This window comes from Lissotriton vulgaris, chromosome 8, assembly GCF_964263255.1.
Source record: "Lissotriton vulgaris chromosome 8, aLisVul1.2, whole genome shotgun sequence".
Lineage (NCBI taxonomy): Eukaryota > Metazoa > Chordata > Amphibia > Caudata > Salamandridae > Lissotriton > Lissotriton vulgaris.
The window spans coordinates 731167571-731191403 of NC_141696.1; the positions used below are offsets into that span (position 1 = coordinate 731167571).

A 23833-nucleotide genomic window follows, 5' to 3' on the forward strand; every position below is an offset into this window, starting at 1 on the left:
CTTTCGTTTATATTCAGGCTCCCTTGAGCCGGTGGGGCTGACGAGCCCATGGTTACGCACCTGCGTGCCACGAGCGGTACCGGACCTGAGAATATTTTTTGGCAGCCTATGCAGCGACCCTACATACATGCCTATTCCCTGTTGACGAGAGGTAACAACCTCGAAATACGTGTCCAGGGATGGCCAACGCGACAGTGATTTTTGCTCAAGACTCTGGCAGAGGAGTACTCGCTGAAGCTTACTTCATGGACCACAAGGCTTTGGGGTAACACGCTGGTAGGACAAGCAGTGTGCGACCAATTTGCCTTTTGTTTATATTCAGGCTCCCTTGAGCCGGTGGGGCTGACGAGCCCATGGTTACGCACATGCGTGCCACGAGCGGTACGGGACCTGAAAATATTTTTTGCCAGCCTACGCAGCGACCCTACATACATGCCTATTCCCTGCTGACGAGAGGTAACAACCTCGAAACACGTGTCCAGGGATGGCCAACGCAACAGTGATTTTTGCTCAAGACTCTGCCAGAGGCGTACTCGCTGAAGCTTACTTCAAGGACCATAATGCTTTGAGGTAACACGCTGGTAGGACAAGCAGTGTGCGACCAATTGGACTTACTTTTGTGGACATTGACTGTCCTTTTTCCCCTGCAGTTTCTCATTTGGGACTGCCAGTGTAGCAACGGAAATCTGCTATCCCTTGCAGGCCTCCATCCTGGAACTCTCAACCTATAAAAAGGTCTCAGCTGGTAGAGTGGGGGAAAGCAACAAGGCACTAGATGTAGAAGGATCTCTGCATTTTTCAGTCTTGTAAAATTGATCTGCTGATTTGATACAGTTAATATAGAATTGTCATACATAAGTAATATAGAAGTATTACTAGAGATGTCCCGTAGGGCCACCACACCACCAATAGCTCTCATACAAAAAACTATCACGTTTAGACACATGAAAAGACAGAATTTTTGACCATATGGCACCATAGCTGATGTTTTCTCTTTTTGTTCCAAATGTACAAAGCTACATCAAAACATTTGCAGGCCTTTTAAATATCTTGTTACTGGTCACAGCTAAACAATATATTGCATATTATAAACAACCTTTCTTTGAAGGGAAACAAATTAGCTATATTCTAGCACACACATAATGACTTCAGCAGAAAGCAAATAATTCAGGATAATTGTAGGAATTAAACAAAACTTAAGATGGTACTCAATAGCCATGAAAAACAGGAGAGGCTTGTCTCTCTCAATGTTCACTCCACCGCTCCTAACTCAGACAGACATCTGCGAGCCATCCTCCGCTCTGAATTGTCCCCCTTTAATCGGACCGATTCAGTGACCAAAAATGAATAATTTCTCCTCTGTCGTCTCAGTGGGGTACTCCTATTACTTAAAACTCAAGATGGAATTGCTCTTATCAGAGCAGTTGTGCTATGCTGCATTGTCCATTCCAATGGTATCCATGGGACACTCTCAGCCATAGCATTGAGTAGACTGTGAAGAGTAAAACATTTCCCTGCCTGTCTCATTTATGGTTGCCCACATCACTTTGAGCTGTAAAATTCCCTGCAATGGCTACTTATCAGACAAAGGTCTGATTTCAACACCATCAGCCTAGTACATAAATTACTACACATGGTACCACATTGCCTGTCTCGCCAATCCATTTCATCCAACCAGACGCCCAAGGTTGGTCTCGCATCACAATTTCACACTGCTTCCATCAGGATTGAAACAGTATGGGACTAGGGTTACTGCACCAATAAGGCTCATCCTTCTGGAACTCTTTCACTGCAACTTTCTAAAGCACCCAACATCAGTTCTTTCTGATAGCAACTGAAGACCCTGCCTCTTCCCCCAACTATTCATTCCTGAACGACATTTCCACCTCCACCCATGTCGTTACTCTTCTGCTTTGACGCTTCTGACAATCAGTAGCATCCTGTTGATATACAAGCATGTCCCAAAACATGAATATACAAATAAAATAAATAGATTAAATGGATTAACAATTTATCACCTTCTACAAGAGCCTATATGCCAACCCACTTAAAAATGGAGGAAGCTAACCTCATCAAACATTTTAGTGAACAGAAAGTACCTCCACTACAGCAGCTGCAGCTAGACATGCTATTTAGTGTCAGAAATACACACCACATTGTCAGAAATCATTTAAAACTTTCATAAGAGCAAGGTCCAGCTATAAACCTTTACAAAAAAGTACTGACCTACTGCAACTTAAACACATATCCTACACTGAACTTCTAAAGAACAATTAAGGTTCTTTCATTAACGCACTTTCTGGTGGATACTCTATATAACCACAGATTCCTCACCTTTAGAATAGCCAGAGGAGCCAGACTGGATGCAGAAGACTTAAACAGCATTGCCCCCCATGAAGGTAGGTGGTGCATGGTGAGAGCGATGGATTGTCCAATGTGAATAGCAGTCATGACCATTGGCAAAAAGGCTGCCCTGGTCCTCAACACCACTTTATCAGTAAAAAAAGACGGTGCAGGACAGCTGCACTGAGAGCACTTGGAGTTCACTCATGCGAAGAGCTGAAGTTATCGCCGCCATGAACACTGTCGGAGTCAGAGGACTTACTAGACTTCTGCGTATTGTTTCAAGGTAGTGCACACAAGGAAAGTGAGGACCAAATTGAGATCCCACTGTGGATGACAAAGAGTTTGCTGGGAAACATATGTGTCAAACCTTCTAGAAACCTCATCAAAGCAGATGATTGAACAAGGACGGCTTGTTCGGCAAACATAAAAAGGCCAATAACAGTGCCCGCTTTAAGTCCTCCCTCTGCCTGAGAGAAAAAAGAAACAAGACAACTGACAGTTTGCCATGTAATGGGTTTGTATTATGGGTGCCACTCCAGGCTACAAACTTGACTCAGCGCCCACAATAAAAAGACTTTGTAGATGGGTACCTAGAGGCAACGGTGACATCCAGAACTTCGGTGAGAATATCTAAAGCAGTCAACTGTGACTACTTAATCTCCATACATGAGTTGCAGATTGTCAGGGTCTGGAGGGTGCAGGACCCTGCCTCGCTGCTGTGAGAGAGATCCTCCTGAAGCGCTAGCCTGATAGGAAGACAGATGCTTATGCCCAGACCTTCTGGGTACCACACTATCATTGCCCAATCTGGAGCTACTAGGATGGCTATGGCACAGTCATTCCTGATCTTCTTCAGAACTCTGAGCATGTGAGGCTAGGAAACAAAAGGCATCCTGGAGTACCACGCTCCACTCTATCAGGAATGCATCTCTCTTAGAATTCCAGAGTGCCACCGTATTGACACTGCACACACTCAGTGGTGTCAAAAAGATCTAGGAAGGGGTCTCTCCATTAGTGAAAGATGCCCTGTGCCACCTCAGGGTGTAACCACCATTTGTTATCCGCTAGGGCCGCTGGCAAAGTACATCCGTCTTGGCATTCAAAGATCCCCACCAGGTAATTTTCAACCAGAGAATACTCCACCTAGCTTCAGAGACACAGTTCTTCTTGACAAAGGACTCAGGCACCCACCCTGGCCTACTTATTGCAGAACAACATGGCTGTAGTGTTGTCCCTGAGAACCTGATTCAGTCTCCCTTATATGGATGGTAGGAAGATTTCTGGAATCAAGCAAATGGCCCAAAACTCCAACAGGTTGATGTGAGCCAGGCCTCCGCCGGTGATCAGAGTCCTCTGACATCCACTTCTCCCAGATGACCTCTCCATCCCAGCAGTGACTCATCCATCGTCAGCTATGGGTGAGGCAGACAGAGGGGTCTGATGCAGCTAAGCCCCCACTGCAGGTCTTGTGCAGGGTCAGAGCCTGAATATCCTGGACACGCTGTTGTAGAGAACAAGCCTGAAAGGGCACTTTATCAAGAATAGCTCAGATAAAAGGGAGAGTCTAAGAGGGAATCAGGTGAGGCACGTTGATAGTGACCCCCAGCGAGTGCAGTGAACCCCAGAGAATGCTGAAGGTCTGCCGTAGTCTGGAGGTGAAAGATCCAACAGACAATCATAAAGTTAGGGGAAGACTGGGAACCCTGACCTCCATAGGTGTGCTGCAATCACCACCATCACCTTGGTGAACACTCTAGGGGCACAGATAAGACCAGAAGGAAGCACAGTAAACTGAGAATGCTCTTGGCTCACCGTAAACTGCAGGTAACGTCTGTGGGCAGGCAGAACGGGGATGTGGAAATAGGCATCCTGGAAGTCCAACGCTACCATCCAGTCTCCAGGATCATGGACCATGGTGAGCATTTTGAATTTCTCCTTTTTCAAGAAGTTATTGAGAGGGCACAGGTCTAGGATGGGATGGAGGCCTCCATTCTTCTAGGGCATCAGAAAGTACCGGAAATAGCAACCATTGCCTACTTCTGATACTGGCACCATCTTGATGGCTCCTTTGGCCAGAAGCGCCAGTGCTTCCTGCCGTGAGAGCATAGCCGTTAACCAATTGTAGGACACAGGAAATTGGGTCAGGGGCTGTTGGAAGGGGAACATAAACCTGTTGGACAATCTAAAGCACCCATGTGTCTGAAGTGATTTCCTGTCATTGGAGCATATGGTGCTGTAATTCTGCCACCACCTGGTTGCTAATACTGGATCGAGGGCATATTAAAGAGGCTTTGACTGTGTGGTTGATGGGGGGTGGAGAGTGGATTGGTCGGGTCCTTCGAGACTTGTGGAAGTCACATTTGCTGCCACAATAGGACTGTGACCTGCTGGCCGTGGTGGCTACAGGGAATCCTACTGTATCCACAGAAGGGTCAGAAAGTGAAATACAGCTGTTATAGGACCACGGTGAGACCCAATGACCTTGCAATGCCCTATTGTCTTTGAATCTTCCAAAAGCCGAATCTGCCTTATCGCCAAAGAGGCCAAGCCCACTGAATGGTATGTTCATAAGGGATGCCTGGTTATGCCCCAAAAAGTCAGTATTCCTCAATTAGGTGTGACGTCAGAGCACCACTGTCGAAGTAACGGCTCTGTCCAGTGAGTCGGTTGTATCCAATCAGCACCTGATCATGAACTTAGCTGCATCTCTTACATCATAAGTAGCTTGGGGGTATATGGTCTGGGCCTCATCCGGAACTATAGGCAACACTTGCGCAACCGTATTCCTCTCAGTATGGGAATAACGCCTGAATAAGCATGCAGTGTTCATGGACCGCAGTGTCAGGTTAGTGGAAGAGAAAATCCTCCTACAGAACCTCTTGAGTTTCCAATCCGGTGGTGGTGTGGTAGGGAACACGCCTGGGATTGATCTGAGAGGGTGAGGTTTGGGCCACCGGTCTCTCAGGGGTGGGGTACTGGAGGAGGATGGCTGGGTCCCCTGAAGCGGCTAAGGTGGCCAGCTATAGTTCTGTGCACAAGAGTGCCTGTGCAGGGAGGGCGTGACCCAGGCCCCAAGCAGGAAATCAGGGAGGACTTCATTAAAGGGTAATAAGGGTTCTGAAAAAGATAACCTGGGCTGAAACACCTCTGTCAAGACGTTGGTCTTGACCTTGACTGTGAGCAGCGTTTGGTTCAGGACCTCAGCCACCCTATAGACCACCATTGCAAAAGAAGCTGTTTCCTCTGTAGCCACTGTGGGAGGAGAGAGGAGTTCAGTGTCTTGTGAGGTATACAGAACATTGGCATCAGCCACGTCCTCACACCAGTTGGCATCTGCCATGGACTCTGCTAGAGTGGCTCAGAGTAGCCATAGGGCTCCTCATACCCCCTTCATTCACGTTCCTCAGTGAGCTCGTCGGAGAACTAGGGCGCCACCTCCAATTCAAGCTGTGTAGGCCTGGTCCATGCTGGTACCGACTTTATGCAATGCCCATCCATCTCTGTATCAGAGTTGGGAATCATGATGGGTTTGGCACACCAATGGGTGTCTGAGGTGCCACTGGAATGGTCGCCGGAGAAGTCGCAAAGCTGCGGCCAGAGCCAATCCAGTTCTACCAACGGATCTTGAGTGGTCGATTGATGCCATGGGCAGACCCGCTGGTGGGGCCCCAGTTGAAGATCCTCCTGAACCCATGGGGTCAGTGAGTTCTCCAGAAAGGTCTGACTGCCCAAAAATGAGGATCATGGCCTCATAAAACTCAGAGTTGGGTAGAGGTCACTCAGGATCTGGCTAAACCAAGTAGTGGTCCGTCTCTGACATCTGTCGTTGACAGGCTCCACAAGGGTTGAACCCGGTGGATTTCTTTGGGGACATCTTTGAAAAAAGGTGAAAAGAAGGCACACTAAATGTCAACAAAATGTTGACTAATCCAAGGCCAAAAGAGAATGAGGGAAGATCATCCAAATCATCGCTGATGGCATAAAAAAGAAGGAACTGAGGTCAGCATGCTGGGATGGCCCCTATAAAAGCCCCGCAAATGTCACTATTGGCATGGGCGATGCCAACAATGTAACGTGGAGCAGAACAACATCACCTACTGGTGCACAAGGGCATTGCTAAAAAAATTTAGAGATACAGTCTCGCGCATGGGGAATATTCCAGGGTAAGGAATCTGGAGCTAGAATTCTCTATCAGATATGAGTTTGTTTCTTTTACTGCAGTTTCTTTATGGAATGTGATCAGATGTTTTGCTTTTATATTTTTTCACGTACTTGGGAGCCATGTTTGGGGTGAATTGTAGCAATATGCACATATTAAAATAACACAATAAAAATGTTGGGCTTAAAGGAAGGGAATGATCTGGACAAAGGTTCAGTGAATACTCCCCACATTATACATTCGGAAAAGGATCAACTTACCTCTCTAGCAACAGTAGAATGGAGAGCACCTTCAAATTCCACAGTCTTCTTTGGAACATACTGGGGCATCTTTTCATACAGGTAGACGCACAGCATTAGCATCAAGATTGGGTTTGGGTCACATATGTCAGTGGCCTAAAACAGACACACGTATTAATTCACCTAAAAGTACAGTGCATTTTATGCAGGACGACATTTTTAAATTTGTATGGTGTCTTCTGTAGCAGTATATTTTCCTATGACCCTTGGTCTACTCAGACACCTCAGTGAAACAAATTCTATTTTGAAATAAAAAAGGGGCTTCCAGGGGCAAATGTCGTATAGCATGACCTGTATAGATACCCTAAGCTGGCTAAAGCTCATCGTGGTAGAAACAAAAAGCAGATCTCAACCGTTTCCACGCAGGGGATGAGCAGGCACCTTGAATTTAGCTGGCGTGATGGATGTGGAGCCCAGAGTTGGGGATGCACGGGAGAAAGGCTTTGTGGTGAGGCCGCAACATTGCAGCTGCTTATCAATCGTTTGTTCCTTTTCCTCTGCATGGGAGAGGGAAATTGCCTTCAATGTCCAGAGAAGCGACTATTTTGAACTTTCCGCACACTCAGTTTCAATGTATTTTGTTAGACATAGCCCACCAAGAACAGAAATATTCACTCCATTCATCAAGTTGACAACTGGACACAACCTTGCTATGTCTAGTAGGGCACTTCCATCTATCTGACAGAAAACTTACACTGAACTGGACGCTAACACATTCTAGTGACCTGTTTAGACTACATGGTGACAAACCCACAGTGGGACAGACTTCCAGACCTTCCCTGCATTTAGCATCAGCAAGTTGGGACCAAAATATAGACCCCAATGGCTGGGTAAGCTCTGAGCCTATACAGCCCCAGCAGTTAGTGCATAGAAAGAGGGGATATGTATGCTTTTGAGTAGACACTAGTGACACTTTTCATGTATGCTTATTCAGATGCCAAGTTTTCAAGGGCCATTCATACCAATTAAAGTGTCATTATTGCCATGATGTTCATGATCTACATACTAGTTTAGGCAAGTGGACTTTGTACTGAGCGTTTCACGCCATTCACCCACTACTGCTATAGACAAGCGAGTGAAAGAAGCGCCAGTCACGACCAGGAGGAAGATCACATAATAAGAGATGGAGCACAAGTCAATTAAAATTAGTCATTTTTTAATTAAGTGTTCCAGTGTTTGGTGTGTTTTTACAAAATATTGAGGGTAAGTTAAGGTAATATTTTTTTTAAATACTGTGTAGAGGGCCAATTTGGTACTTCCATGCAGACATTTCAGCGCCCATGATAGACACAACCGCTACTAAAAACTTGTTCGACACTCAAACTATAAATATGGAAACTAAATGATGCATCGTTTTTCTTAGCTAAATGGAAACTACATTTCCTATTTCCTTACTTACTCCGTGTTTTGCGATTTATCACGCTGAAGTATGAGGCACTTAAAGCAAATCATACATCAACGTATTTCCAAACATTTGCGGCTCATTTTCGCAGCTGCTTCATAATCGTTTGGAAGGACTTCATTTTCTAAAATGAGCTTGCCAGCCTTTGCAAGTGAGAGAGCAGAATGTGTGCAAACAACTTCCATGGGAACATTCCTCCATTCATTACGAGTCCCCCGTGGTGCCTTTTTATAGTCTCATTTCATCACACACGAATATGTGACAAAGTTTAAATGCAGACTATACATTCCGTGATAACACATTTTCTAAACCTTTATATTACTGTGTCCTCCAGCAAAGGCACACAACTTCATGCATTGCTGTGGGGAGCGGCTAAGCACTAGATTACATTCCGAAAGACAAACAGGCAGTCTGATTTATTACAGCCCTCCCTTGGTGACACCCACACTGTTCTGGGTTCAGCCAGTGGCAATCCTCCGTGCATAAATCAAGGTGTACAAGCATTTATCAAAGGCTAGCGATGACAAACCATAACCAGAGGGAGGAAAGCAGCCAGTGGAGAGAAAACATTTCGCAGTCCAGTTAGAGCCTTCGTCCCCCTTTGTAGTGCTCGTGTTTCTCTAGTTCACGAAAAGAATAGTCATTTAAAAACATAAAAGCATCTGACCATCTCCCAGCAAACCAGCTAATGTTACAGTTCTGGAAACCACTCGTGCTACCTTGTGCCCAATGACAGGCGGCATGTGTTAAAAATCTAAGATAAAAAAACAATTACCTGTTCAGATTGGGTGATATGGACCTCTTGATGACTGATTGTGGAATAGCCAGTAGGGCTATATCCTTGGGTGGAACAATGCTACTGCCCACAGAGCCCTTGTGGGGTCTGCTTTGTAGTGTTTGAAATCACCATGGTAGTGCCATGCAGGTGGAGGATATTGCCACGGGTATCTATACATCCACCAATTCAGTCTCTTAGATTTAGCAATCAGTAGAGAATGTGTTAGCACTAAAATTAAGTACAGAAAGCACTTTCTCAAAGGTCGCTTAAAATAAGGTTACACTGTCAAACACTTGCCATGTCAAAAGCCGTCATGCACTTTACATGCACTAATGCACAGGCGCCTGGCAGTATGATCCAAGGTTTGCCAGGCTGAAGATCTCAAAGCCCAGAGAGCAGTGACCTAATCAGCTGGGCAAAGATCTGTGAGGTCTTCCCTCTCATGACGAGGAGGAGTGTCACCAATAGAGTCAGCCCTGGGAGCTTCAGGTATGAGCCGTGATGTGTCCACAGCTGAAAGGCTATCACTGACGCTTCTTCACAGACTGGGACGGGGTAAGCAAATATCACTGACCACACCCCACTCTGTGATGAGTTAAGGAAGGTCCTCCTCTCATTGACAGACCCATGACAAGGTTAGCCAATGAGAGGACTTGGAGGGATCTTCCATTCGCTCCCGGAAGCCTCCAACTCCTGTTGGGGCCTTTGTGCTTCTCCTTCACCGTTGCAGCCCAGCAAGTGTTTACTGAATTTGTAGCTGCATGCATGTAAGTATGAATGCATTTATATCTCCACATGTATGAATAGGTGTATGCAAGTATGTGCTTGTGAATGGTGGGTGTGCGCCATGTGAATGAATGGGGTGAGTAAATGTGCTTATGGATGGGTGGGTGTGAGTATGTGGGCAAGCTTGTGAACGGACGGGTGTGAGGGTTTGTGCTAGTGAGTGGAAGGGTGGAGATGAGTGTGTTCAAGTGTGCCTAGCTCACTAGTACTAAACTTTTCGACCCACTACTGGATTTTCTGGGGGCTCTTGTAGCCCTTAAAAAGTGTTTGTTAGGTTACTTTAATGAGAGACACACTTATGCTTTTTATAACAGATTGTATTTGTCTATATGTGTCTTTTATGATTGTTTATGATCGAATAAAGACGGCAATTGAGAGAGACACTCCTAGGCCCCCACATCCACCTAGAACTCCAGGAGTGCATTGACGGTTCTAGGAAATGATGCAATAACACAGTCCCTGGCCCCACCCCTGAAGACTGAGTCCCTGCTCGATTCATGTGGCCGAGCTATATTCTACATTCTCCATTTATGGGAAGTGAATAACTACAAACATGTGATCAGTGGTATAAGGAGAAGTGCCTGTTCCTTTTAAGGTATCCGTGTTTGCTATGATTATTTTTCAATCTATCTTCAAAATATGTTTCTCCCCCATATTTTCATCACAGCTGATAATAGTTTTTAAGCCAAGTGGGAAGACACCAGAGCTTATTGATGGGAGTATAGGTCGAGAATTGCAAGGGAGAAAATGTAGTTGGGATATCGACAAGTGAATGTTGAATTATTCTCACAAGGTCAGTTCACTTCATACATTTCGGTATATATCCGAGAAGGTACTTGTGATGAAATCATGGCAATTGGCAGCTCGTAAAGGTAAATAAAAGTAGCCGGCAAGACTGCTCATTGAGTTACGTGGACACTGCTAACACATGGTGTGACGTGCTGTTCACAAGTTTGAATCCTACCAAGACCAATTCTGCCTTTTGTCCTCCTGGATTTGATAAATAATATTTTTGGATGAATCGCTTCTTACTGTATGTCTGCCATGTTGAAGTTGTTTAAATAACAGGTGTTCCAATTTAATAGTACTCAATTTATTGATCTATGAAAAATGTAATGTTGAGTCCGTCTTGCTTCTAGTCAAAGTCATGACCTGCATATTGTTGGGTGTTTCAGGGCGAGTGGTTAACTCACTTAGACATCTTACCAGTCATTAATGAACTGAGGATCATTAAATGTAGTAATACTAACAACTGCTATTTTCAGAGTTTAGAACTGGAAATACAATCAGCACTAAACACAAGGTATTCCTGTCATTATTATTATTCTCCGTTAACAACACTGGGATGTGGGGAAAGAATGAGAATATTTGCTTATAAGGCAACATCTACAATTCGCGGGCTCAACGTACATTTTGCAGCTGCCAGAAATCCCTTTCCTGGTGGCCTGGGGTCAGTGTGCGTGTGGGTGCCAGCTCTTGCTGGCCCACTGCTCCTGTGCCCTTGCACTTTCTTGGGCATGTTGTTTAAAGTTGGTGAACCTTTTCTTGGGACGAACACTGAGGGGTGAACTGGAGCATGGACTCACATCTATTTCCCCCTGTGAGTCTTGGATCGGAATTGCAGGGGTATAGTTGGCGCTCAGGCGGTTGATTGGCCAAGCAGACTGAGGACATGTAGTGTATGTCCAGGAGATAGTGCATTGGCCAATGAACCGTGTCACCAGATCAAGATAGCTCCTGACTGGCAGCTGGTTTAAAGAGTTTTTATTATTTTTATTGCTGAAAAAAACAAGATTCCCGCAGATACAATTGTGACAGTTCCCACCCTCTTCCACCAGCACACCAATGAGAGAGAGAAAAACAAGTCTCAAGAAGATGTAATGCATCTACAAACCTATACAGATACATTGCCCTGACATGAGATACTGTGTGCTAGTATATATTCACTTACCTGAACATCAATATTAATGCTGATGGCACGGAAAGCATTCACCAATATCAAACAGTTGTGCAGACACTGCTCTGGGATGTATGGATGAGTGTACATGCTCACAAAGTGAGAAGAAATCTGCAAAAAAGATGAACATATGTCATTGTTATTCTCTCTCTGGCAAGGTTAGGAAGGCAGGTGAGGATCTATTAGATAGTCAGATTTGGGCCCATAGGTACTGATGTGGTGTGGTGACTCAGCCCCTACATACTGTTGTTTCATGATCCCAGGCATAGTTCTGTTTCTGAGCAGAATCCCTGCAACAAATTAATGTAGAATCCAGTAAAAAAAAAATACCATTAAAAAAAAAGAAAGTCAACTTCTTCCAGTTTTGTCGGCAAAATGTAAATATCGCCAACCTCTACTTGAAAGCTCCCTCACATACAAGACTATGAAGCCAATAAAGTCTACCACGATGTAGGAACAAAGGTCCCATGCATGATATTTATTGGTCAACATGTTCCTAGGAAATCATATTTGTTGGCCCGTTATGTTATATATGAAGAGAACCCAGACGAATGCTCTTCTTATTTTATACGCCATTTCCTCCCTGAGTTCTAGGCTGTCATAAATGGTAGCTAGCATCTGAAATGACCAAGTAGTGTTCCTTTTGTCATGGCTGATTGCCATCCCAATTACAAGGCTGTGGCTTAGCTTGATTAGAAATTTGAGGCAGCCAATCTATAGTTCTGTATCACAGGCCGTTTGCCTGTATCCAAAAGGATGGATAATGCCTATTGGTTTTCTGTGTTTATAGTCATATGACCACCTGCACAGCTCTTTCAAACGCCCCAGTATCCCTTCCTGTTCAATGGATATAAAAGGATGCATGTGTCCAACTTTTCAGGATCAAACCAGTTCAAGTAGATCAGCCTTTAACCCCTTCGATGCTGATGACGAGCTCAGCTCGTCATCAGCCACGGTGGTCGTGTGCGGATGATGAGCTGAGCTCGTCATGTAACGCGGCTTTTGGAAAAAAGCTGCGTAGCGCAAAAATAACCCCCGCACGCATGTGGTTAACTCAAGAGAGCCCTCGAGAAAGCCTGGAGAAAGGAACCCACGCCAGACAACAGGACCACCCTCAAGCTCGCCACCCGGAAACACCACCAACTGACCCGCACCGCCAAGAAAACGGCCTTCAAGAACCGACTGGACAACAACGCACACAACGGCAAGGAACTCTTCAACATCGTGAAAGAGCTCTCCAACCCCAACGCCGGAAACAACGACATCACCCCATCGCAAGACCTCTGCAACTCCCTCGCCTCCTACTTCCACAACAAGATCGCGGACATACACAACAGCTTCAGCACTCAACCGACGCACGCCACGACCGCAGCAACGCCGCCCACCACCACCCTCCGCGCCTGGACCCCGGTCAACACCGAAGACACCGTCCGCATGATGAACTCCGTCCACTCCGGATCTCCGACCGACCCCTGCCCTCACCACGTCTTCAACAAAGCCGACGCTGTCATCGCACCCCACCTGCGGGACATTATCAACACCTCATTCGACACCGCTACCTTCCCCGAGAGCTGGAAGCACGCCGAACTCAGCGCTCTACTCAAGAAACCTACAGCAGACCCCACCGAACTCAAGAATTACCGCCCCATCTCTCTACTCCCGTTTCCAGCCAAAGTCATCGAGAAGACCGTCAACAAACAGCTGGCCGCCTTCCTCGAGACGAATGGATCCCTCGACCCATTGCAGTCCGGATTCCGTGCCAACCACAGCACCGAGACCGCCCTCATCACCGCCACCGACGACATCCGAGCCCTGATGGACAACGGAGAAACAGCGGCCCTCATCCTCCTAGACCTCTCCGCGGCTTTCGACACGGTCTGCCACCGCACCCTAGTGCAGCGCCTCAACAACGTCGGAATCCAGGAGAAGGCACTGGAATGGATCGTCTCCTTCCTCGACGGAAGAACACAGAGAGTCCGCCTACCACCGTACAAGTCAGAGGCCACCGAAGTCATCTGCGGCGTCCCTCAAGGATCCTCGCTGAGCCCTACTCTCTTCAACGTCTACATGAGCCCCCTCGCGGCCATCGCACGCCAACACAACCTCAACATAATCTCCTACGCCGACGACACCCAGCTGATCCTCTCCCTGACCAACGACCCCGCCGCCGCCAGAGCCAACCTGCACGAAGGGATGAAAGAGGTAGCCGAGTGGATGACGACGAGCCGCCTGAAACTGAACTCAGATAAGACGGAGGTCCTCATCCTGGGCTCCTCGCCCTCCGCCTGGGACGACTCCTGGTGGCCCCCCGCCCTGGGCACCGCACCCAAACCGACGAACCACGCACGCAACCTGGGCTTCATCCTGGACTCCTCCCTCTCCATGACCAGGCAAGTCAACGCCGTCTCCTCGTCGTGCTTCAACATCCTGCGCATGCTTCGGAAGATCTTCTGGTGGATCCCTACGGAGACCAGGAAGACCGTCACCCAGGCCCTCGTCACCAGCCGACTGGACTACGGCAACGCACTCTACACCGGAACCACCGCCAAGATCCAGAAAAGACTCCAGCGCATCCAGAACGCCTCAGCCAGACTCATCCTCGACTTCCCACGACACAGCCACATCTCCGGACACCTAAGAGACCTGCACTGGCTCCCGGTCAACAAGAGAATCACCTTCCGTCTCCTTACCCACGCACACAAAGCTCTCCACGATCAAGGCCCGAGCTACCTCAACCACCGCATCAACTTCTACGCTCCCAAACGCCACCTCCGATCTGCCAGCCACGCCCTCGCCGCCGTCCCACGCATCCGTAGAGCCACTACAGGAGGAAGGTCCTTCTCCTACCTGGCCGCCAAGACCTGGAACTCCCTCCCGGCCGACCTGCGCCTGACCCAAGACCACCTCTCCTTCAGGAAGAAGCTCAAGACCTGGCTGTTCGAGCAGTAGCGCCCCCCCCCCCCCCCCCCAAGCGCCTTGAGACCCTACGGGTAGGTAGTGCGCTCTATAAATGTCTTTGATTGATTGATTGAAGAGATGAGACATTTGAAAAAGACTGTCTGTCCATACCTCTCAAACTGTGTATAGGTCCGCTTAGGAAGCAGATGTCCATCAGCATCCCCCGACTAGTTGAGTGTGATACACATTGAAGTGGACATTATGGCATGTCTTCCATCCCCAATGAAAGTAAGGTGATTGTGCACCTTTTGGGAATAAGGTTACCAAAGAGTGGAACAACACTTCCAGTGAGATACATTGAGTGACAAGTATCAAACTCCTAATATTTGGGGACAAGTTTGAATTTCAGTGGATAGTTGGCGTCGGTCCAGCTGCCAATATTTATTGATATAAGCTGGCCCAGTGGGTCAGCAGCTTGTATCGGTGTACAGAAATCCTTGCAACTTTTAGCTGCAAGGATGAACAGTCTGCGCTCTGAGAGTATTTGTGGTCCCATCCACACACCACTGGTGCAACTTGCTGTATTGTTCTTCTCAAAGCAAGAAGAAAAGTTGTGTACAGACCAGCAGCTGGTACATTGTTGAGATGCAGCCTTAAGTTCAGACTGAGCAGTGGCACTCTGTTCTTGACGGCTCCCTGTCAGTAGAGGAAGTCGATTCATGGCATTGATTCATGTCAGCTGAACCATGCAGATATTTTAGGCAAGCAGCTATTGGGCTCACAAAGCTGTCTACCTCCTTTCGTCAGGTATTAGCAACATCAAGTTGATTTTCCTCATCCATGATGCATGTTCTGCATCCATTCGAGGAAAGACGAGTGTGGAGCACTTAGTCTTTTTGTCCCTCGTCCAGGCCTGTACCAAAGGACGGAAATGATCAGTCATCTGCCTGAAAGCTTTACCCTCCTTGGTTATGCTCATGTGCTATCCCTCAGTGTATCACAAAGGGCCCTCATAAGCTGCCAAGCCACCACCTACTAATATCAGGTGACTGGTGGTCTAAGAGCTGTGCTTTATAACCCGCCATCCATTCAGATTGAAGGCATCTGAGATTCCTCCTTCAACAGTAGAATCCCATGATACTTCCACAGCAAGTGCTTCCCTGGCTGACATACACTCCGGGCATGCTGTGAGAGATAAACTTCACAAATGGCTTAGGTGCTACATGATTTAATTTTCCCCCGACTTCCATGACACATTATGCCACCGCTGAGTCATATAACCATAAGAAAATGCTAAATAAACCACTGCACTTTCAATATCCTAATCAGACAGGCAGCACTTAGGCCCTCCTGAGGCCCCGTATGACGTTACCAGCACAGTGTTTAATAAAGTGGTATGTAATAGAAACACATGAAGCCCCTACATAAGCTGGCTTTGTGTTTTAATAACTAGCCATTGCATGTGGGCTAAGCTACTAAAGAGTAAAAGTCCAGCTATATTGACAATGATCCAGACATAAGATACTAAACTTAAACAAAATAAAAGTCCAGTTCTATTATTAACTAAGACATAAGCTACTTAATAACAATAACGTTATATTCTATTAACATTTTACTACACATGCCAATATAGGACATTGTGAACTATTTACGTGTCAACTGGGTCTGAGTTTTCCCCTCCACACCTCATCAGACACCCTTCACTGTTTGACCTCTGTACCCTCTGAAAACCAAAGCCCAAAAAGAGGAACTTGCCAATGTATTGACCTTGCAGTATTCACTTGCTCCTGTGGTCCAATGGACAATGGCAATACATTCTGCAAGTATTCTGGTCTGCCAATAGTTTTGCAGCTGCCATTTAGGGAGCTCTATCACTTGATCAATATCTAGCTCTTCTGGGTAAACCGAATGGCGCATTTAATGTTTTCACACCAAAAACTGACATCTTTTTAGGTCACGCTACCCCACCTTAAAGACAACTTGTTTAAAAATGTTTATATGCTGCGTATTTACATTTCTCTTCGGTGCAGTTCAGGCGGCACACACAAAATCTTTTGAAATGGTTTAAGTTAAAAAATAATTGATATTAGGTAAAAAGCAAATGTGAATCGTGTGTCTCAAACCTTGGGTCCAATTGAGAGGAAATGTGCCACTAACAGACTTACACATAAGAAAACAGGAAAAAAAACACGTCAAATATACGTTCATGTTTATTAGTGAGTCGGATGTAGACAAATGGGCGCACTAAATACATGTTGTTTACTTACATATGTTGGCAAACAAAACATTTTTATTAATTAGCACGTTATATTCATTAGAAAGGTAAGTCCTCCTTACCAAAAATGGGCAATATGAAGCAATCACAGCTGCTAGCACCAGGCCATCCAGAAGGTCTCTTTCAAAGTTTACAACCCATCTCTTGGGCGGGACTTTGCCTGTGGGAAACAATAGAAAACACCAAATGAAGCGACAAGAAACAATACTTGTAAACAGATTTCAAATATTACTTAGCATCCATAGTCTATACAGTGACAGGACTCCCCAAGTTTTGTTTTAATACAATGTGACTGGCGTGCAATGAAGGTCCTCATTAGCAAGAGCTTAGGGGGGTAACAACATACAAATGAATGCATTGTACAATCTTTTTACACAAAGGACATTTGATTCATGGAACTGTGGCCAAGCGTCCCTCGGTGGTGACTCACCCTGGCTCAGTTGTAAACTAGGGCCAGGTGAAAATTAGATTATACTGGAGTCGTTCGCATAGTTTCAGGAATTTTGTGTTATGCTTACTATGTGGAATTCCAGACATTACGCCATGCGTCCTTATGTCAAAAACAGTGGTAGGATGCATTTTGGGCCAAAATGTCATTCTAAATGACATATTTGCATTTTGATAAATTAGCATACCTAGACAGAAAATTACACAAATTTTGCTCACCACTTTAAACCTCCAGTAAGAATCCAATACTTATTATCCCTAAAATTGGTACTTTGGTTCATTAAACATGGCCTGCGGTGTAAATGGTATAATACCATATAAGTCCTAATGACTACAGATTAGACGTCCTAATGCAGCAGGCCACATAGGAACACTGCTTAGGACAACCACCTAATCAGCCATGAATGTACTTAGTTAAGGATATTGTCACCATGGGCACAATACACAATCAACTCACTCAAAGCCACATTTGGCTGTCCACATTGCTGCCGTTGGGGGAAAACTACTGATAGTGTGACTTCATCAGTATTTCCCTATTGCCGACGTCACTGCCATACGGTACATATCCGCCATTACCTGAAAAGCTACAACTCTTACATGGAGCCAGGAGGCAATTACATAGCTACAGTGGGTTATGTGAGAACAAACCAAAGAAAACCATAACATTTTTGGACGTCCGCAACCACACTACTAATACTAATTACCATCAAACCTTGGTTGAACCAATTAAAATCCAGAGAAATGAGCAATGGCCAAGAATCACGATTGGAACACATAAGTATATATGAAAAGTAAACATGCAGTATGATACTTAGGGTGATAGAGGAATGGCTACAGTGGTGCAACATAGGCCCCCACAGTGCGGAGGGGCCCTGAGCTTCAGGGGGCCCCCGCAGCACAGTGCCCTGGCCTGAGAGCTCCTGACTGAGTCCGGAGAAGGACCTCTCCATGTAGTTTGCAGGGGCCCCCCTCAAGTTTCGCTACGCCACTGCCTGGCCACACCTAGAGGAAGCACTTTTAACACAATCCCCTGCACAGGTCAGCACGTGGGTATCTTCTCCAATAAGTCATTCAAAGAACGTTTAGCTGTTTGCAAGCAAGGTGAGCACAGTAGGGAGGATCAATTATTAAGGTAGCATAAGGAGGTCAGTCAGAGCAAAGGATTAGTCAGTGCGGAAGATCAGGAGGGATTTCCTATCATGCCCAATGCATCAGAGCAGAGGTACGATAAACATGCCTACCAGCAAGCGACACACAATTAATCTGTGCTGATACAATTGAACCCTTTTGTTACCGTTACGGTACAGCAGACGTTAATTATTAGAGTTCACAAGTTTAAGGACAATATTTGTTCAGACAATCAAGTTGAATGCACTTGGCTTTTTAAGATACGACAGTCAATCTATTCATCATTCAAACCTTCTGGTTACCTCTATAACATATGACCAGTGGTGGCCTCTCTGGGTAAACGTTGTTTACAACGCGGTGTTTACACTGCATGACCTTTACCACGCGGCCATTACAACGCAAGTCGTTCCTACGACTTGCGCTGGATGGCGCTGTTGGTTAAGGAATATTGTAATTTTATATTCCAACACCTTCCCTACTGTTACGTGGACTGGTGTTGGAATATAAAATGATAATATTCCTAAATCCGTGCCCTCCAACGCAAGTCGTTGTAACCACTTGCGTTGTAAAATCCGCGATGTCAAGTACAGCGATCAAAATGATCGCGTTGTACTGACATACATCCCCTCTCTGTTAGAGAGGAGGGGCGCTGCCCTCCCCACCACCAGCAAAAAACACGATAATAAAACGGGTTTTAATCCCTTTTTATTATCGATTTATTATAATCCCCTGGACCCTGATGAGTTTTGAGTGCGGGCCAGGGGGTTGACACTGCTGGTGGGGGAGTGGTGGGCACTCCCTTCACTGTGCATGAGGTCTTTGGCCGGCCGTCTCAAGCCGGAAAAAACCCTTCAAGCGCAGAGAATATTATTTATTTGTCCCCGAACCCTCCCCGCTTACCTCCTCCACCTCCCTCCTCGTCCCCGGCCGGCCCGGCCCGCCCACCCACTGTGGCAGGGGACGGGCTGCTACTGAATATGACAGGTATGTATAAAGAAATCGCATTACATAAATAAATAAATAGCACAGACGTTATTCTCAGCCTTTAGACATGATTTTGCACCTATGAATTCAGTGATATTTTATCACAAGGATAGTTAGCAATTACCACAAGCTGCATGTCCCTTCATTAACGAGGCACAGTACCTCTTGATATTAGCAGATTACTAAAGTTGATCATTTGTAAATATATAAAAATGTCTCTCTAAACTAAAAAGAAAAAAAAGAATAAAATATGCAAGCAACTTTTGGTGCTTAGGCAGTTTAGTGGCATTAGTCACGTTTAGATTGTTTGATTCACAATTTTTCTCCTTCACATTGAATTAGCAGTGTAGAATAACTATAATCACAATTTATGTTTCCCCTGAACCCGATTGTTTTCAACTATTTTCAGAATCTGCCCAAACAACTTCCTGGTGAATGACGTTATTTCATCCAGGGAACGGGCAGGGACATCGGTTTCTCAGTTTCCCTTCTCAGTAGCTACTTAGTCTCCATGGATGACAAAGCATTAAAATAAGAAAAACATTAACACACACTGCCCAGCTTCATCATTCACCAGTCTCTCTTGGGCAGCAAACACAGCTTGTGGCCTATATAAATTAAGTACCGCAAAACAAACTGTATAGAACTTCAGTGTTTTAAATACACATTTTCACGATTGTAAAAAAGGAATTTATGCACTCAAACTAAAAAAAGTTTGTGACAGAAATATACAGCGGTTTCATACATGTATTATGGTCCACCAAAATTGATCAGACATTTACAAAGAAGAGGAGGTTTATCCTGACTCTAGAACACCTCAATGGCCTCTTTGTCCTCTAAGGTGCAGCTACCCATTCTAAAGCCCATATACATTTAATCAACACCTTACTCATACAAATAAGTTATGTAGCTTCAGTCTGCCGTCTGCGCTGGACAACATGTCTGATGAGGAAGTATAAACCTTCCTAACAGCTCAGTCAATCCACTGTGTCTAACTTGTTTTTAATTTGTTTGTTTTTTATCCTCTAGTTTCTAGTTGTCTTTGTGCTGCTATCCTGCATGGATGGTGTTTGTTCTGGGAGACCCTGGGATTACTTAACTTTACATCACTTTATGAGGGTTGTCCATCTCTAGAATGCAAAACCGGCCCCAAAAAAATAGATCCACCAATATTGCAGGGCCTTCACCAGGACATTTTTAACAATGGGTGTAGGTCAACAATTATTCTACTTTATTTGAGACTCCCTTCAACGAGGTTGAAATCAGGATGGTACTCTGTTCATCATTCTTGTTGAGTCAATAAGTTTCTTTGTGTTAATGTTCGTACTAAGGGAGGGACACATTCAATGGGACTCAAGCCTGGTCCCATTCAGCCCTACATTTTCCATGGTCAAATGCTGCGGGGTGTCAGAGCCGTCAGCCTTGCGCACTGTCCACTCTCATTCTCCTAACACAATCAGAGATCATTTATTCTATGGCCATGGGAGGAGCAAGGTGTGAGGACTCCTTCAAACAAGGTTTTCGTGCAGTCTTCAGTCTTACACTAATCCAGACTTGTGTATGCCATTAATGATACAGTGGATGTGGTATTGGGACCCCGTTCCGGATTAAATTGATTGATTGAAAATTGCTTTCCCATCAAACAGGAAAATCTTTTCCCCTCTGCAGTCCAGGAAGCAGCGTAGCTTGAGGAGGTGTTTGGGGCGTTAAACCCCCCTAATAAATGTATTATTTAATAAATAGTTGGGTACAGCGGCTTTCAGTCGGGTGTGATAAGGTGTCTGTCGGATTTCACCTGGATTTTTTAAATATTCTCTCAAATAAAAACACACACACACGCACTCTTGTTTCTGTTTTGAAGGTCTTAAAACATGGTCATTTTACAAAAAACAGTTTTAGCACCCCTCACAATCCGCACTAATTTCCCCTTCCACTGGCCATTAAGCCCCCCTTAGAGGTTGCTTGTCATATAATGATTAACATGATATGTCTGAAAATTTGAAGCTCACACCGCCCAGTCTTAATGCCCAAGCTACTCCCCTGAATTCAGGGTTGAACATCAAGTCCCAAATAGGCTTTAGAAATGCCTTGTCTAAAACTTCCATCATTCTGAAATACAAAGGTTTACCTAAATACGTACTCTCATATACCCTTGTCACGTCTATTTTGTGACATTCATTACTTAGCGACTTCCAGATTCTCAGATTAGGGGCAGTGGAAACAGGATATCACATATGTCAAAAAACTGCTGTTATCTTTCTCTTTAGCTGCTCTTATCTTTCTCTTAAGGTCCCAGTTTCTTCGCCCTCCATACTTCCCTCACATTCTCTGCCATTACCAGACTGAGGAAAGGTACAGAAATGGACAAAGTGATAGTCGTGCATGCTGATGTTATGAAAAATGTAAGGGAGCGATAGCTGCCAGAGAAATGCAATTTAAAACTTAGCTTTTATGTTGGTGCGTGTAATGCCAATGATTTGCAAAATGTGAAAAAGAAAAAAATACGTGAATTTTAACCAGATATAGACTAGAACACACGTAATCCCACAATAAAATGGAAGCAATTAATTCCTGGGGCATCAAATACTCTGTCCATTAAAACAACAAGCTTACTACAAAAACAACAAGCTTACTACTAAAATGCTTCCTAGATTGTCTGATCACTTTTAAATTGTATTTTAAAAAGTCTAGAACTTTAAACTCCTACCTTTAGCAATCAGACACACAACTGAAAAAAAGGCAGGCTGTAGATGTGGAATTTAGAGGAAAACAAAGCATACTTTTGTTAGGAATAGATAAAACGAGATGCCTGGTGCAACGTTTATGCCAGTGACATAACGGAACTTGACCCCCCCCGTGCAAAAAACATGGAGGGTGGCACTCTACTCTCCCAAACCAGTCAGGAGCTCCGAAGCCATGGGCCTGCCACCAGTGCACAGTACCGGTGGGGGTTCCCCTGGAGATCGGGCCAGCCCCCCCCACTCTCCACCCCTCCGAACGGCAGGCGCTGCGGGGGCTATTTTCATGCCACTGGATCATGCTTGAATGGCCGTTATGTGGGGGCATCAGGACCATGGGGAACGGACGGTCATTAATCTTACCGGTCAGTCTAATAATCAGAGGAAAAAGAGGCGCAAGTGATAAGGGCAGTTTCAGAGGGGACCTAAAGAGACTGGTAAGTGTGACATGTAGGCCCTCCTTATCTGCCTTGCAGCATGTGGTTTCTGGCCTCCTGCAGAGAAGTACAGACGGACAGGCAAGGTGTTGGTATGGTTTTACAGCTCATTTTCTTGTGGTAATTGCACTACTTGCCTGTGCTAGACAGTGTCTTCCTAGGACCTGTCATATTGCCAGCTACTGATGAGCATGGTGCAGTGTTTGTGATAGTCTCTGTAGAGCATTGGTATTATCCCGTTGCGTGCTAATGATGAGCTCAGCTCGTCATGAGGCACTGTTGAACTGCACTCATGACGAGCTGAGCTCGTCACGGCCGTTGGAACGTTGTATTTGTATTTGTATTTGTATTTTTGATTTGTAGAGCGCCTTATCACCCCGGGGTCTATAAGCGCTTAGCAGGCGAGTGGACACTGACATAAAAAAGGGAAAAAAACTAGATATTACCCCATGCCTCTTGGAAGAGCACAGTTTTTAGTTTTTTCCTAAAAGGTAGGAGCTTTGTTTCTTTGCGCAGATTCTCAGGCAGTTGGTTCCAAGCTTTGGGAATTGTGTGGGAAAACGTCCGTCCTCCGAAGGAGGACAGTTTAATCCTAGGACAGATCAGTAGTGCAGCCTCTGCTGAGCGTAAGTTCCTGCTGGGGGCGTATGGGACGAGGCGTTTTTTGATATATTTCGGGGCTTGCCCATATAAGGCTTTCTGCGTAATACATAGGCCTTTGAACTTAGCCCGTTGGTTCACTGGCAGCCAGTGCAGCTCACGGAGAAGGGGAGTGGCAGGTGTCCTTCTTGGTTTATTATAGATGAGTCTGGCCGCGTCATTCATGACAATCTGAAGTCTTTTGGTAAGTTTTTTTGGAATGCCGAAATACATGACGTTGCCGTAGTCCAGTCGTGCCAGAATTAAAGCTGACACTGCTCTTCTGAGGGTGTCCGCCTTTAGGATGGGAGAAAGTTTGCGCAGTTGTCTCAGGAGGCCTACACAGGTGCCCACCACCGCCGAGACTTGGGCTGACATAGTGAGATTTGTGTCGATGATTATGCCAAGGCTTTTTACTACTGCTGCTGGTACTGGGGGGTTGCCTAATTCTGTGGGCCAAAGGAGATCACTCCAAGGGCTAGATGCTGTCGTGATTGCAAGCACCTCCGTCTTGTCCGGATTAATCTTTAAAAAGTTTGCCGTCATCCAGTTGACGGTAA

General features: G+C 45.5%; 1 protein-coding gene across 1 annotated transcript in view; it reads right to left on the minus strand.

Annotated features, from left to right (window-relative positions):
* CFAP47 (cilia and flagella associated protein 47) overlaps positions 1 to 23833 on the minus strand; it is a 2734468-nt gene that overhangs the window by 2112281 nt on the left and 598354 nt on the right. The window contains exons 34-36 of the mRNA XM_086934611.1: positions 16963 to 17060; positions 11722 to 11838; positions 6766 to 6900 (exon numbers count right to left, since the gene is read on the minus strand). Of these exons, the coding sequence (XP_086790737.1) occupies positions 6766 to 6900; positions 11722 to 11838; positions 16963 to 17060 (350 nt within the window). The remainder of the gene's footprint in view (positions 1 to 6765; positions 6901 to 11721; positions 11839 to 16962; positions 17061 to 23833) is intronic.